The sequence below is a fragment of the Canis lupus genome, chromosome 20, assembly GCF_003254725.2.
Source record: "Canis lupus dingo isolate Sandy chromosome 20, ASM325472v2, whole genome shotgun sequence".
Classification (NCBI taxonomy): Eukaryota; Metazoa; Chordata; class Mammalia; order Carnivora; family Canidae; genus Canis; species Canis lupus.
In genome coordinates this window covers 47890419-47903939 of record NC_064262.1, presented here as the reverse complement: position 1 = coordinate 47903939, position 13521 = coordinate 47890419, and the positions used below count along the sequence as shown (strand labels likewise).

Genomic DNA, 13521 nt, shown 5'->3' with positions numbered 1-13521 from the left:
ATTTCCATGTGTTTGAGTTCCAATGTTGGGGAACCACTGGGGACATATGAAAATAGACAAAGGAAAAAAACTGTAACAGGAGAAGCCTAATGAAGTAAGTTAATTAAATGTATGGAGAAGATGATTTAAACAAATGTAAATTCCAGAAAAAAAAATAGAAGGAGCAGATCGACTTCCACAGTCTGATGGAAGAATAGCAGGTCTAGGCTCGGAGACTGTGAACTCTGCAATCATGGGCAATTCTTCAGCCCGCAGACAATAGGCCCTTACATCACTGGAACCCCAGTGACTCTTTTCAGAGCCCTCTTTATGTCTCTGTTCCTCAGGCTGTAGATGAAGGGGTTCAGCATGGGTGTGACCACTGTGTACATCACTGAGGCCACTGCACTCGTGTGGGAGTTCTGGGGAGCAGCAGAGCTGAGGTACACTCCAAGACCAGAACAAAAAAATAAGGAGACAACTGATAGGTGAGATGCACAGGTGGAAAATGCTTTATACTTGCCCTGAGCTGATGAGATCCCAATTATGGAGGAAACTATCCTGGAATAAGAGTAAAGGATACCAGGGAGGGGGCCCCCACCCAGCAGGACAGCTACAAAATGCATCACCATGTTATAGAGAAAGCTGTCAGAACAGGCAAGTTGGATCATCTGATTGAGTTCACAAAAAAAGTGGGAGATTTCTGCCTTTCTACAGAAGGACAGCTGCAACACAATTGAGGTCTGTAACAAGGAATGCAAGACATTTGTAATCCAGGACACCAAAAGCAACAGTCCACAGAGCCGGGGGTTCATGATGACCATGTACTGCAGGGGATGACAGATGGCCACAAAACGGTCATAGGCCATCACAGCCAGGAGATAGATGTCCAACCCTGAGAAGATTATGAAAAAGTGCATCTGTGTGATGCAACCTGCATAGGTGATGACTTGGCTCTGAGTCTGGACGTTCAGCAGCATCTTTGGGACGGTGGTGGAGGTGACACAGATGTCAGCAAAGGACAGGTTGGCAAGGAAGAAGTACATGGGAGTGTGGAGATGGGAGTCAGAGCTGATGGCCAGGATGATGAGCAGGTTTCCAAAGACTGTGATCAGGTACATGGAGAGGAAAAGCCCAAATATGATGGACTGAAGTTCTGGTTCCTCTGATAATCCCAGAAGAAGGAATTCTGATACCCATGTATCATTTTCTGGTTGCATGTGGTTGCACTGACTACCAGGAAAGAGGAAAAAACATTAATTTTTCACATGTAGGGGATTGCTCACGTGTTTGACATGCAATAACTTGTATTTTTCAGTCAAGGAATTAATCTAAGGGAGCATATGTGTGGCTCAGGTAGTTAAGTGTCTGCCTTTGGCTCAGTTCATGATCTTTGGGTCCTGAGATGTAGCCCTGCATTGTTGGACTCCTTGCTCAGTGGGGAGTCTCCTTTCCTTCTCCTTCTGTGCCTCCCCAGCATGTTCTCTCTCTCAAATAAAGAAATAAAATCTTTTAAAAATAGAGAAATTAATTTCAGTATCTTGTGTAGGGATTTTCCCTTGAAAGGATTCCCTCCTGTTTCATCTCTGATTAAGCATTTGGTCTCATTTTCCCCATTCCCCTACAGATGTCATGCATTCTACTGTTTTATTAGGATGCCTTTTAAGGGAGACAGAACGTAAAGACTGCTAACTCTGGGAAACGAACTAGGGGTGGTAGAAGGGGAGGGGGGCGGGGGGTGGGAGTGAATGGGTGACGGGCACTGGGTGTTATTCTGTATGTTAGTAAATTGAACACCAATAAAAAATAAATTAAAAAAAAAGCAAAAAAAAAAAAAAAGGATGCCTTTTAAACATGTGAGAAATATGTATTGAATGTCAAACATGGTCCAGGCAAAATCTAGCCAATGAGTACAGGATCCTGAAATAAAAAGCCACTATGGACCTTGAGAGCTTGTTTGGAGGTTCTAGCGGGGGAGCGCAGCTACTCGTATACCCTTGACCGAAGAATGGTCCTCCTCTATCCCGGATGGTCGTCCACTTCGACCCAGCGCGCAGCTTCGGGAGGGACGCACATGGAGCGGTGAGGGAGGAAGGGGACACCTGCCTAGCAAGCCAGATCAGCCGAATCAACCGTGGCGATCAATGCGGTGACAGATGTCGCAGCCAGATCGCCCTCACATCACCTTAATTCCAAAACCAGACAAAGAACCCACCAAAAAGGAGAATTACGGACCAATATCCCTGATGAACATGGATGCAAAAATTCTCAACAAGATACTAGCCAATAGGATCCAACAGTACATTAAGAAGATTATTCACCATGGCCAAGTAGGATTTATCCCCAGGATGCAAGGATAGTTCAACACTGTAAAGCAATCAATGTGATAGATCATATCAGCAAGAGAAAAAACAAGAACCATATGAGCCTCTCAATAGATGCAGAGAAAGCATTTGACAAAATACAGCATCCATTCCTGATCAAAACTCTTCAGAGTGTAAGGATAGAGGGAACACTCCTCAACATCTTAAAGGCCATCTACGAAAAGCCCACAGCAAATATCATTCTCAATGGGGAAGCACTGGGAGTCTTTCCCCTAAGATCAGGAACAAGACAGGGATGTCCACTCTCACTACTGCTATTCAACATAGTACTGGAAATCCTAGCCTCAACTATCATACATCAAAAAGACATTAAAGGCATTCAAATTGGCAAAGAAGTCAAACTCTCCCTCTTTGCCAATGACATGATACTCTACATAGAAAACCCAAAAGTCTCCACCCCAAGATTGCTAGAACTCATACAGCAATTTGTCAGTGTGGCAGGATACAAAATCAATGCCCAGAAGTCAGTGGCATTTCTATACACTAACAATGAGACTGAAGAAAGAGAAATTAAGGAGTCAATCCCATTTACAATTGCACCCCAAAGCATAAGATACCTAGGAATAAACCTAACCAAAGAGGTAAAGGATCTATACCCTAAAAACTATAGAACACTTCTGCAAGAAATTGAGGAAGATACAAAGAGATGGAAAAATATTCCATGCTCATTGATTGGCAGAATTAATATAGTGAAAATGTCAATGTTACCCAGGGCAATTTACACGTTTAATGCAATCCTATCAAAATACCATGGACTTTCTTCAGAGAGTTGGAACAAATTATTTTAAGATTTGTGTGGCATCAGAAAAGACCCCGAATAGCCAGGGGAATTTTAAAAAAGAAAACCATATTTGGGGGCATCACAATGCCAGATTTCAGGTTGTACTACAAAGCTGTGGTCATCAAGACAGTGTGGTACTAGCACAAAAGCAGACACGTAGATCAATGGAACAGAATATAGAACCCAGAAGTGGACCCTGAACTTTATGGTCAACTAATATTCGATAAAGGAGGAAAGACTATCCATTGGAAGAAAGACAGTCTCTTCAGTAAATGGTGCTGGGAAAATTGGACATCCACATGCAGAAGAATGAAACTAGACCACTCTCTTTCACCATACACAAAGATAAACTCAAAATGGATGAAAGATCTAAATGTGAGACAGATTCCATCAAAATCCTAGAGGAGAACACAGGCAACACCCTTTTTGAACTCGGCCGCAGTAACTTCTTGCAAGATGCATCCACGAAGGCAAAAGAAACAAAAGCAAAAATGAACTATTGGGACTTCATCAAGATAAGAAGCTTTTGCACAGCAAAGGATACAGTCAACAAAGCTAAAAGACAACCTACAGAATGGGAGAAGATATTTGCAAATGACGTATCAGATAAAGGGCTAGTTTCCAAGATCTATAAAGAACTTATCAAACTCAACACCAAAGAAACAAACAATCCAATCATGAAATGGGCAAAAGACATGAACAGAAATCTCACAGAGGAAGACATAGACATGGCCAACAGGCACATGAGAAAATGCTCTGCATCACTTGCCATCAGGGAAATACAAATCAAAACCACGATGAGATACCACCTCACACCAGTGAGAATGGGGAAAATTAACAAGGCAGGAAACCACAAATGTTGGAGAGGATTGGAGAAAAGAGAACCCTCTTGCACTGTTGGTGGGAATGTGAACTGGTGCAGCCACTCTGGAAAACTGTGTGGAGGTTCCTCAAAGAGTTAAAAATTGACCTGCCCTATGACCCAGCAATTGCACTGTTGGGGATTTACCCCAAAGATACAGATGCAATGAAATGCCGGGACACCTGCACCCCGATGTTTCTAGCAGGAATGTCCACAATAGCCAAACTGTGGAAGGAGCCTCGGTGTCCATTGAAAGATGAATGGATAAAGAAGATGTGGTTTATGTATACAATGGAATATTACTCAGCTATTAGAAATGACAAATACCCAGCATTTGCTTCAACGTGGATGGAACTGGAGGGTATTATGCTGAGTGAAGTAAGTCAATCGGAGAAGGACAAACATTATATGGTCTCATTCATTTGTGAAATGGAGTATAAGGGAAGGGAGAAGAAATGGGTAGGAAATATCAGAAAGGGAGACAGAACATAAAGACTCCTAACTCTGTGAAATGAACTAGGGGTGATGGAAGGGGAGGAGGGCGGGGGGTGGGGGTGAATGGGTGACGGGGCACTGAGGGGGGCACTTGACCGGATGAGCACTGGGTGTTATTCTGTATGTTGGCAAATTGAACACCAATAAAAAATAAATTTATTATAAAAAAATAAAAGGCACTAAAAATCCAATGATGAAGAGAGAACGCAAACAAAAATATTAACAAAACATCAGTGGGTGGCAAGTGCTATGAAGAGAACAAAAGTAGGTATTGAGGGGAGAGTGGATACAAGTGTTTTCTTAATTTTAATTCAGTTAGCCCATAGCAAGTATACACTTTGTTTAAGATATAGTGTTCAATAATTTAGCAGTTACATATAGCACCCAGTGCTCATTACATCATGTGCCTACTTAATGCACATTCAATGCAATCCCTAACAAAATACCATTAACTTTTTTTTTGCAGAGCTGGAACAAATAATCCTAAGATTCACATGGAACCAGAAAAGACCCTGAATAGCCATAGGAATGTTGAGAAGAAAACCAAAGGTGGTGGCATCACAATGTCTGACTTTAAGCTATATTATAAAGCTGTAATTATCAATACAGTATGATACTGGAATAAAAACAGTCACATAGACCAATGGAACAGAAAAGAGAACCAGAAATGGACCCTCAACTCTATGGTCAACCAATCTTCCAGAAGGCAGGAAAGAATATTCAATGGAAAAAAAAGACAGTCTTCAGTAAATGGTGCTGGGAAAATTTGACAGCCACATGTAAAAGTATGTAGCTGGACCATTTTCTTAAACCATTCATAAACCATACAAACTCAAAATGGATGAAAGATCTAAATGTGAGACTGGAATCCATCAAAATCTTAAAGGAGAATACAGGAATCAACCTCTGTGGCCCTGGCTGAGCAACTTCTTGATAGACACATCTCCAAAGGGAAGGGAAAAAAGGTGAAAATGAACAATTGGACTTCATCAGGATTGAAAGGGGACACTTGATAGGATGAGCACTGGGTGTTATTCTGTATGTTGGCAAATTGAACACCAATAAAAAATAAATTTATTATTAACAACAACAAAAAAAGCTTTGCACAGCAATGGAAACAGTCAAGAAAACCAAAAGGCAACTAACAAATGGGGGGAATATATTTGCAAATGACATTTCAGAGAAAGGGTAGTATCCAACATGTAGAAAGAACTTATCAAGCTCAACACCCCAGAAACAAAAAATCCAGTCAAGAAATGGGCAGAAGACAAGAACAGATATTTCTCCAAGGAAGACATACAAATGACCAACAGACTTGAGAAAATGCTCCACATCACTTGCCATCAGGGAAATACAAATCAAAATCACAATGAGATACCACTTCACACCAGTCAGAATGGCTAAAATTAACAAGCAAATGTTGGCAAGGATGTCGAGTAAGGGGCGTGCTCTTATATTGTTGGTGGGAATACAAGCAGCTACAACCTCTCTGGGAAACAGTATGGAGGTTTCTCAAGAAGTTAAAACTAGAGCTACCATACAACCCAGTAATTGCACTACTAGGTATTCACTCCAAAGAAACAAATGCAGTGATCCAAAGGGGCACTTGCACCCCAATTTCATAGCAGCAATGTTCACAAGAGCCAAAGTGTGGAAAGAGCTGAGATGTCAGTTGAAAGATGAATGGATACAGAAGACATGGTGTATATATATATACAATGGAATTTTATTCAGTGATCAGAATGGATGAACACTTACCTTTTACACTGACATGGATGGAACTGGAGGGTATTATGCTGAGCAAAATAAGTCAATTAGAGAAATATAATTATTATATGATTTCACTCATATGGGGATTATAAGAGGGTATTATGCTGAGCAAAATAAGTCAATTAGAGAAATATAATTATTATATGATTTCACTCATATGGGGATTATAAGAAAGAGCACAGAGAATCATAGAGAAGGGAGGGAAAACTGAATGGGATGGAATAGTTGAGTGTCATTTTGTAATTGGTGTTCAGGCAAGACCAATAAATAATGTGACATTTGAAAAGAGACCCCAGGGAAGAGAGGGAAGGAGCCATGAGTATGTCTGGGGAAGTGTGTGCTGACAGAGGGAATAGCCTCTGCAGAGCCCCTGAAGATTATACTATTTTGAGCTACCTGAGTCCAAAAAATGAAGCAAGTGTGGGAAGGGGAGTAAGCAGGAAAGTGATGGGAGATAGTTTCATGCAATTTCAAAGAAATAGGTGTCTTCTCTGCTGGTTAAACTTCAAGAAAAAGGAGTCACTCACCCACAATATGTACTTCTTGTATTTTATAATCTACCTGCAAAGGGATCCTAAAATGAAATGCAGCTACTGCTGAGTACCATCCCATCAGGTGATTGAGTTCTGGCCTCTGTATTATAAGAGTCAACTTGGAACATATTGGACCATATACCCCTGCTCTTAACACTGTTCCCACTCCACAGGCACATACATACACACATACAAATACACACACACATACACACACACACCCCAACACATACCAGATCATTACTCCCTGGGCTGTGCTCTTACCATGACCCCTCACCCCCAGCCTCAATGATGAAGCTGGAATGGCTCTAAATCAGGTTGGCTAGATCAGTGATAATTCCACTGAACAATATAAAAGGCAACCTGACACTCCAAATAACAAGCTTACCATGGACAAATAAAATTGACAAGTCAGACCAGCATGCTCATTTTCTGTGCTACATTTAAAGAAACACAATCTGTTCAAAAACCAGAGAGAGAGAGAAGTCAAACAGAGGTGGCAAAAAGATCTAATGGTTCAGGTGGTCACTGAAACCTGAGAGACCAAAAGGAAGAAAGCATTCCTGATTCAGACAACATTCCAACTTTTGCTATCTCCCTGATACCCTGAAAAAAAATAAAGGAGCAAAATTAATTCAGTGATTAATTGATTAATTACAATAGTGATATCTTCATGATGTCATTTGCCTTACAGAGTGAATATGCTAAAAGAAAAGTGTGCTAAGGGGAGAAATCAGCAATTCAGCAGAGGAAACAGGACAAGCAAGCATGGTCCAGCATGGTCGGATGAACAGGAGGAGACTGTTTTGTCTATGTCTCCCTCTTATTTATTTGACCAAGATCCCTCTTGGGATATTCAAGGGGGTGGGGACTTCCTTCTCCCTTTCCTCGTGTAGCATCTTTTCTTGGCTTTTCCTGGGATTTGGATTCTGCTGGATTTTGGACAAACACAGTGTATGCACTCTGGTCCCATTTCTGGTCTTTGCACAACACCCAAAGGCCAGTTCAGACCTCACTGTTCAAAATTGTGCACCCACCTGTGTCCTCTGGCTCTAAATGATCATCTCCATAAGATTCACACCTGAACTCTAGTACCATAACTACACCATAATTATGCAAACACCAAAGGAGCAGGGCCTTCACCAACATTGTTCACTGTAGATTTCAAAATGAGATGTGAGCATATGCACGCTCACAGGGAAACAGATTTGAGAAAATGAGAAGTTCTGACCTAAAAGGATGGGCAGCAGCATCGAAGCCAGTTATATAGAGTGGTTTCACACAACCGTGTTAGACAAAACTGAATGGAGCATTGAAATGAACTAAGATGTGATGTGGATAGTAGTAATTGAACAATGTTAACGTGGATTGATAATTAATTTAGCAATAATCTTGGCATAAGGGAATATAGCATAGAAAGTCCCTAGGACTCTCTAGCCTGAGCAGATGCTCTGCTCATATTTGTTGAAGGAATCAGGAACTAGGTTTCAGTGCACAGGGACATTTCATATATGACAAGGTTGTGTTTCAATTTACTGGGTAAAGGTTGTTCCATACAAGTTAGCACATATGCTATCCATCTGAAAGAAAATAAATTGGTTCCTAGACTTGTACATTGAAAACAATTCAGAGGGATTACAGACCTCTATGTAAATGAGAACAGTTCATTCAAGTGAAGGTGAAAAATATGTATACAAGCTACAGGTGAACAAAACCCTTGTAATTAAGGCAGGAAAATCAGAAGTAAGGAGAGAGACATACTTACCTATATAAAATTTTAAAATTTTTGTGAACAATATATACAACCAAAAGTCATTGAATAATAATGCTACTAGCTGCAGAATAGGCATAGAGTTTATGGATGTATAATAATCATAGGCATCTAACAATGAACCTGGTGTTCAAATACATAAATATTTGCTCAAATTTAGTAATGACTTAAGAAAACAGCAAGAAATCTCTTGCACACCCATCAGCCTGTGAGACAATATAAAGATCTCTCTTGGTGATTGGACTGGAATTTTTAAACAGTTAGGAGATGAAGTTTCTCTAATATTTCTGACAGAAACATGAACTGTTACAATGTTGGGAAGACAACCTGAAGGCAGATATAAATATTAAAATACATATATATTTTTAAAATTTTTTTTAACTTTTTAAAATTTTTTTATTTACTTTTTTTAATTTATTTTTTATTGGTGTTCAATTTACTAACATACAGAATAACCCCCAGTGCCCATCACCCATTCACTCCCACCCCCCGCCCTCCTCCCCTTCTACCACCCCTAGTTCGTTTCCCAGAGTTAGCAGTCTTTACGTTCTGTCTCCCTTTCTGATATTTCCCACACATTTCTTCTCCCTTCCCTTATATTCCCTTTCACTATTATTTATATTCCCCAAATGAATGAGAACATATAATGTTTGTCCTTCTCCGACTGACTTACTTCACTCAGCATAATACCCTCCAGTTCCATCCATGTTGAAGCAAATGGTGGGTATTTGTCATTTCTAATAGCTGAGTAATATTCCATTGTATACATAAACCACATCTTCTTTATCCATTCATCTTTCGTTGGACACCGAGGCTCCTTCCACAGCTTGGCTATCATGAACATTGCTGCTATAAACATCGGGGTGCAGGTGTCCCGGCGTTTCATTGCATTTGTATCTTTGGGGAAAATCCCCAACAGTGCAATTGCTGGGTCGTAGGGCAGGTATATTTTTAACTGTTTGAGGAACCTCCACACAGTTTTCCAGAGTGGCTGCACCAGTTCACATTCCCACCAACAGTGTAAGAGGGTTCCCTTTTCTCCGCATCCTCTCCAACATTTGTTGTTTCCTGCCTTGTTAATTTTCCCCATTCTCACTGGTGTGAGGTGGTATCTCATTGTGGTTTTGATTTGTATTTCCCTGATGGCAAATGATGCAGAGCATTTTGTCAGGTGCATCTTGGCCATGTCTATGTCTTCCTCTGTGAGATTTCTGTTCATGTCTTTTGCCCATTTCATGATTGGATTGTTTGTTTCTTTGGTGTTGAGTTTAATAAATTCTTTATAGATCTTGGAAACTGGCCCTTTATCTGATATGTCATTTGCAAATATCTTCTTCCATTCTGTAGGTTGTCTTTTAGCTTTGTTGACTGTATCCTTTGCTGTGCAAAAGCTTCTTATCTTGATGAAGTCCCAATAGTTCATTTTTGCTTTTGTTTCTTTTGCCTTCGTGGATGTATCTTGCAAGAAGTTACTATGGCCGAGTTCAAAAAGGGTGTTGCCTGTGTTCTCCTCTAGGATTTTGATGGAATCTGTCTCACATTTAGATCTTTCATCCATTTTGAGTTTATCTTTGTGTATGGTGAAAGAGAGTGGTCTAGTTTCATTCTTCTGCATGTGGATGTCCAATTTTCCCAGCACCATTTATTGAAGAGACTGTCTTTCTTCCAATGGATAGTCTTTCCTCCTTTATTGAATATCAGTTGCCCATAAAGTTCAGGGTCCACTTCTGGATTCTCTATTCTGTTCCACTGATCTGTTTTTGTGCCAGTACCACACTGTCTTGATGACCACAGCTTTGTAGTACAACCTGAAATCTGGCATTGTGATGCCCCCAGATATGGTTTTCTTTTTTAAAATTCCCCTGGCTATACGGGGTCTTTTCTGATTCCACACAAATCTTAAAATAATTTGTTCTAACTCTCTGAAGAAAGTCCATGGTATTTTGATAGGGATTGCATTAAACGTGTAAATTGCCCTGGGTAACATTGATATTTTCACAATATTAATTCTGCCAATCCATGAGCATGGAATATTTTTCCATCTCTTTGTGTCTTCCTCAATTTCTTTCAGAAGTGTTCTATAGTTTTGAGGGTATAGATCCTTTACATCTTTGGTGAGGTTTATTCCTAGGTATCTTATGCTTTTGGGTGCAATTGTAAATGGGATTGACTCCTTAATTTCTCTTTCTTCAGTCTCATTGTTAGTGTATAGAAATGCCACTGACTTCTGGGCATTGATTTTGTATCCTGCCACGCTACCGAATTGCTGTATGAGTTCTAGCAATCTTGGGGTGGAGACTTTTGGGTTTTCTATGTAGAATATCATGTCATCGGCGAAGAGGGAGAGTTTGACTTCTTCTTTGCCAATTTGAATGCCTTTAATGTCTTTTTGTTGTCTGATTGCTGAGGCTAGGACTTCTAGTACTATGTTGAACAGCAGTGGTGAGAGTGGATATCCCTGTCTTGTTCCTGATCTTAGGGGAAAGGCTCCCAGTGCTTCCCCATTGAGAATGATATTTGCTGGGGGCTTTTCATAGATGGCTTTTAAGATGTCGAGGAATGTTCCCTCTATCCCTACACTCTTGAAATTAGAACTAAATCACAACAAGAAGTTTGGAAGGACCTCAAACACGTGGAGGTTAAGGACCATCCTGCTAAAAGACAAAAGGGTCAACCAGGAAATTAAGGAAAAATTTAAAAGATTCATGGAAACTAATGAGAATGAAGATACAACCGTTCAAAATCTTTGGGATGCAGCAAAAGCAGTCCTAAGGGGGAAATACATCGCAATACAAGCATCCATTCAAAAACTGGAAAGAACTCAAATACAAAAGCTAACCTTACACATAAAGGAGCTAGATAAAAAACAGCAAATAGATCCTACACCCAAGAGATGAAGGGAGTTAATAAAGATTTGAGCAGAACTCAACGAAATCGAGACCAGAAGAACTGTGGAACAGATCAACAGAACCAGGAGTTGGTTCTTTGAAAGAATTAATAAGATAGATAAACCATTAGCCAGCCTTATTAAAAAGAAGAGAGAGAAGACTCAAATTAATAAAATCATGAATGAGAAAGGAGAGATCACTACCAACACCAAGGAAATACAAACGATTTTAAAAACATATTATGAACAGCTATACGCCAATAAATTAGGCAATCTAGAAGAAATGGACGCATTCCTGGAAAGCCACAACTACCAAAACTGGAACAGGAAGAAATAGAAAACCTGAACAGGCCAATAACCAGGGAAGAAATTGAAGCAGTCATCAAAAACCTCCCAAGACACAAGAGTCCAGGGCCAGATGGCTTCCCAGGGGAATTTTATCAAACGTTTAAAGAAGAAACCATACCTATTCTACTAAAGCTGTTTGGAAAGATAGAAAGAGATGGAGTACTTCCAAATTCATTCTATGAGGCCAGCATCACCTTAATTCCAAAACCAGACAAAGACCCCACCAAAAAGGAGAATTACAGACCAATATCCCTGATGAACATGGATGCAAAAATTCTCAACAAGATACTGGCCAATAGGATCCAACAGTACATTAAGAAAATTATTCACCATGACCAAGTAGGATTTCTCCCTGGGACACAAGGCTGGTTCAACACCCATAAAACAATCAATGTGATTCATCATATCAGCAAGAGAAAAACCAAGAACCATATGATCCTCTCATTGGATGCAGAGAAAGCATTTGACAAAATACAGCATCCATTCCTGATCAAAACTCTTCAGAGTGTAGGGATAGAGGGAATATTTTTTAATTTTGAATACGTTCTTTTATTTCCTTAATCTCTCCACAGTCTTTTTATTTAAATAATAAATTTATTTTTTATTGGTGTTCAATTTGCCAACATACAGAATAACATCCAGTGCTCATCCTGTCAAGTGCCCCCCTCAGTGCCTGTCACCCATTCACCCCCACCCCCTGCCCTCCTCCCCTTCCACCACCCCTAGTTCGTTTCCCAGAGTTAGGAGTCTTTATGTTCTGTATTCCTTTCTGATATTTCCTACCCATTTCTTCTCCCTTCCCTTCTATTCCCTTTCACTATTATTTATATTCCCCAATGAATGAGAACATATAATGTTTGTCCTTCTCCGATTGACTCCACAGTCTTTTTTTTAATAATAAATTTATTTTTTATTGGTGTTCAATTTGCCAACATACAGAATAACACCCAGTGCTCATCCCGTCAAGTGCCCCCCTCAGTGCCCGTCACCCTTTCACCTCCACCCCCCTCCCACCTCCCCTTCCACCACCCCTAGTTCGTTTCCCAGAGTTAGGAGTTTTTATGTTCTGTCTCCCTTTCTGATATTTCCTACCCACTTCTTACTCAAGAATTCTTAATCTCAGTGTTACTGACCTTCTGGTTCAGTCCATTCTCATGGTGGTGTGTGTGTTGGGCTTTGTAGGATGTTTAGAGCATCCCTGGCATTCCTGACACCTCCCATGTGACCTCCAAACTGCTCACGGTCCCCCTGGGGAACAGTATCTCCTCCAGTGGACAACCAGATTTTTAACATAACAATCTCAAAATATTTTGGTAGAATTGGTTTTTTTTAATTTTTAAAATTTATTTATGATAGTCAAACACACACACAGAGAGAGAGAGAGAGAGAGAGAGAGAGAGAGAGAGAGGCAGGCAGAGACACAGGATCCCAGGGATCCTGGTAGAATTGTTTTAACAGCAAAGTACTAATAAAGAAAACACTTTCAATGTGTGCATGGCACAGCCACAATCTGAAATATTATGCAGAATCTGAAATAAAAAATAAGTACTACTCTAGTTGACTAGAGGCAAGTCCATGAGGTATTACTGAGTAAGAAGAAATATTAAACACAGGTAGAAAACAAGACTGCCCCAGAACTTAAAGAACATTCATGATGAGCACAGGATACTACTCACCCATTTGTATGGTGTGTGAATACGTATGTATGCAT

At 40.2% G+C, this 13521-nt stretch overlaps 1 protein-coding gene across 1 annotated transcript; it reads right to left on the bottom strand.

Annotated features, from left to right (window-relative positions):
- Nucleotides 1-266: 266 nt before the first annotated feature.
- Nucleotides 267-1100, bottom strand: LOC112666877 (olfactory receptor 7A17-like). Its single transcript, XM_025458358.3, has 2 exons — nucleotides 753-1100; nucleotides 267-467 (listed from the first exon to the last, which is right to left on the bottom strand). The coding sequence occupies exons 1-2, from the start codon at nucleotides 1098-1100 to the stop codon at nucleotides 267-269; spliced, it is 549 nt and encodes a 182-aa protein (XP_025314143.3).
- Nucleotides 1101-13521: the final 12421 nt, after the last annotated feature.

Bases quoted from the DNA above. Each gene is read 5' to 3' on its own strand.
- LOC112666877 (XM_025458358.3), bottom strand. From the start codon at position 1,100: ATGTACCTGATCACAGTCTTTGGAAACCTGCTCATCATCCTGGCCATC. The intron at 468-752 runs ATTACAAATGTC...TGTGCATCTCAC, and splicing joins TGTTGCTTTTGGTGTCCTGG to CTATCAGTTGTCTCCTTATT.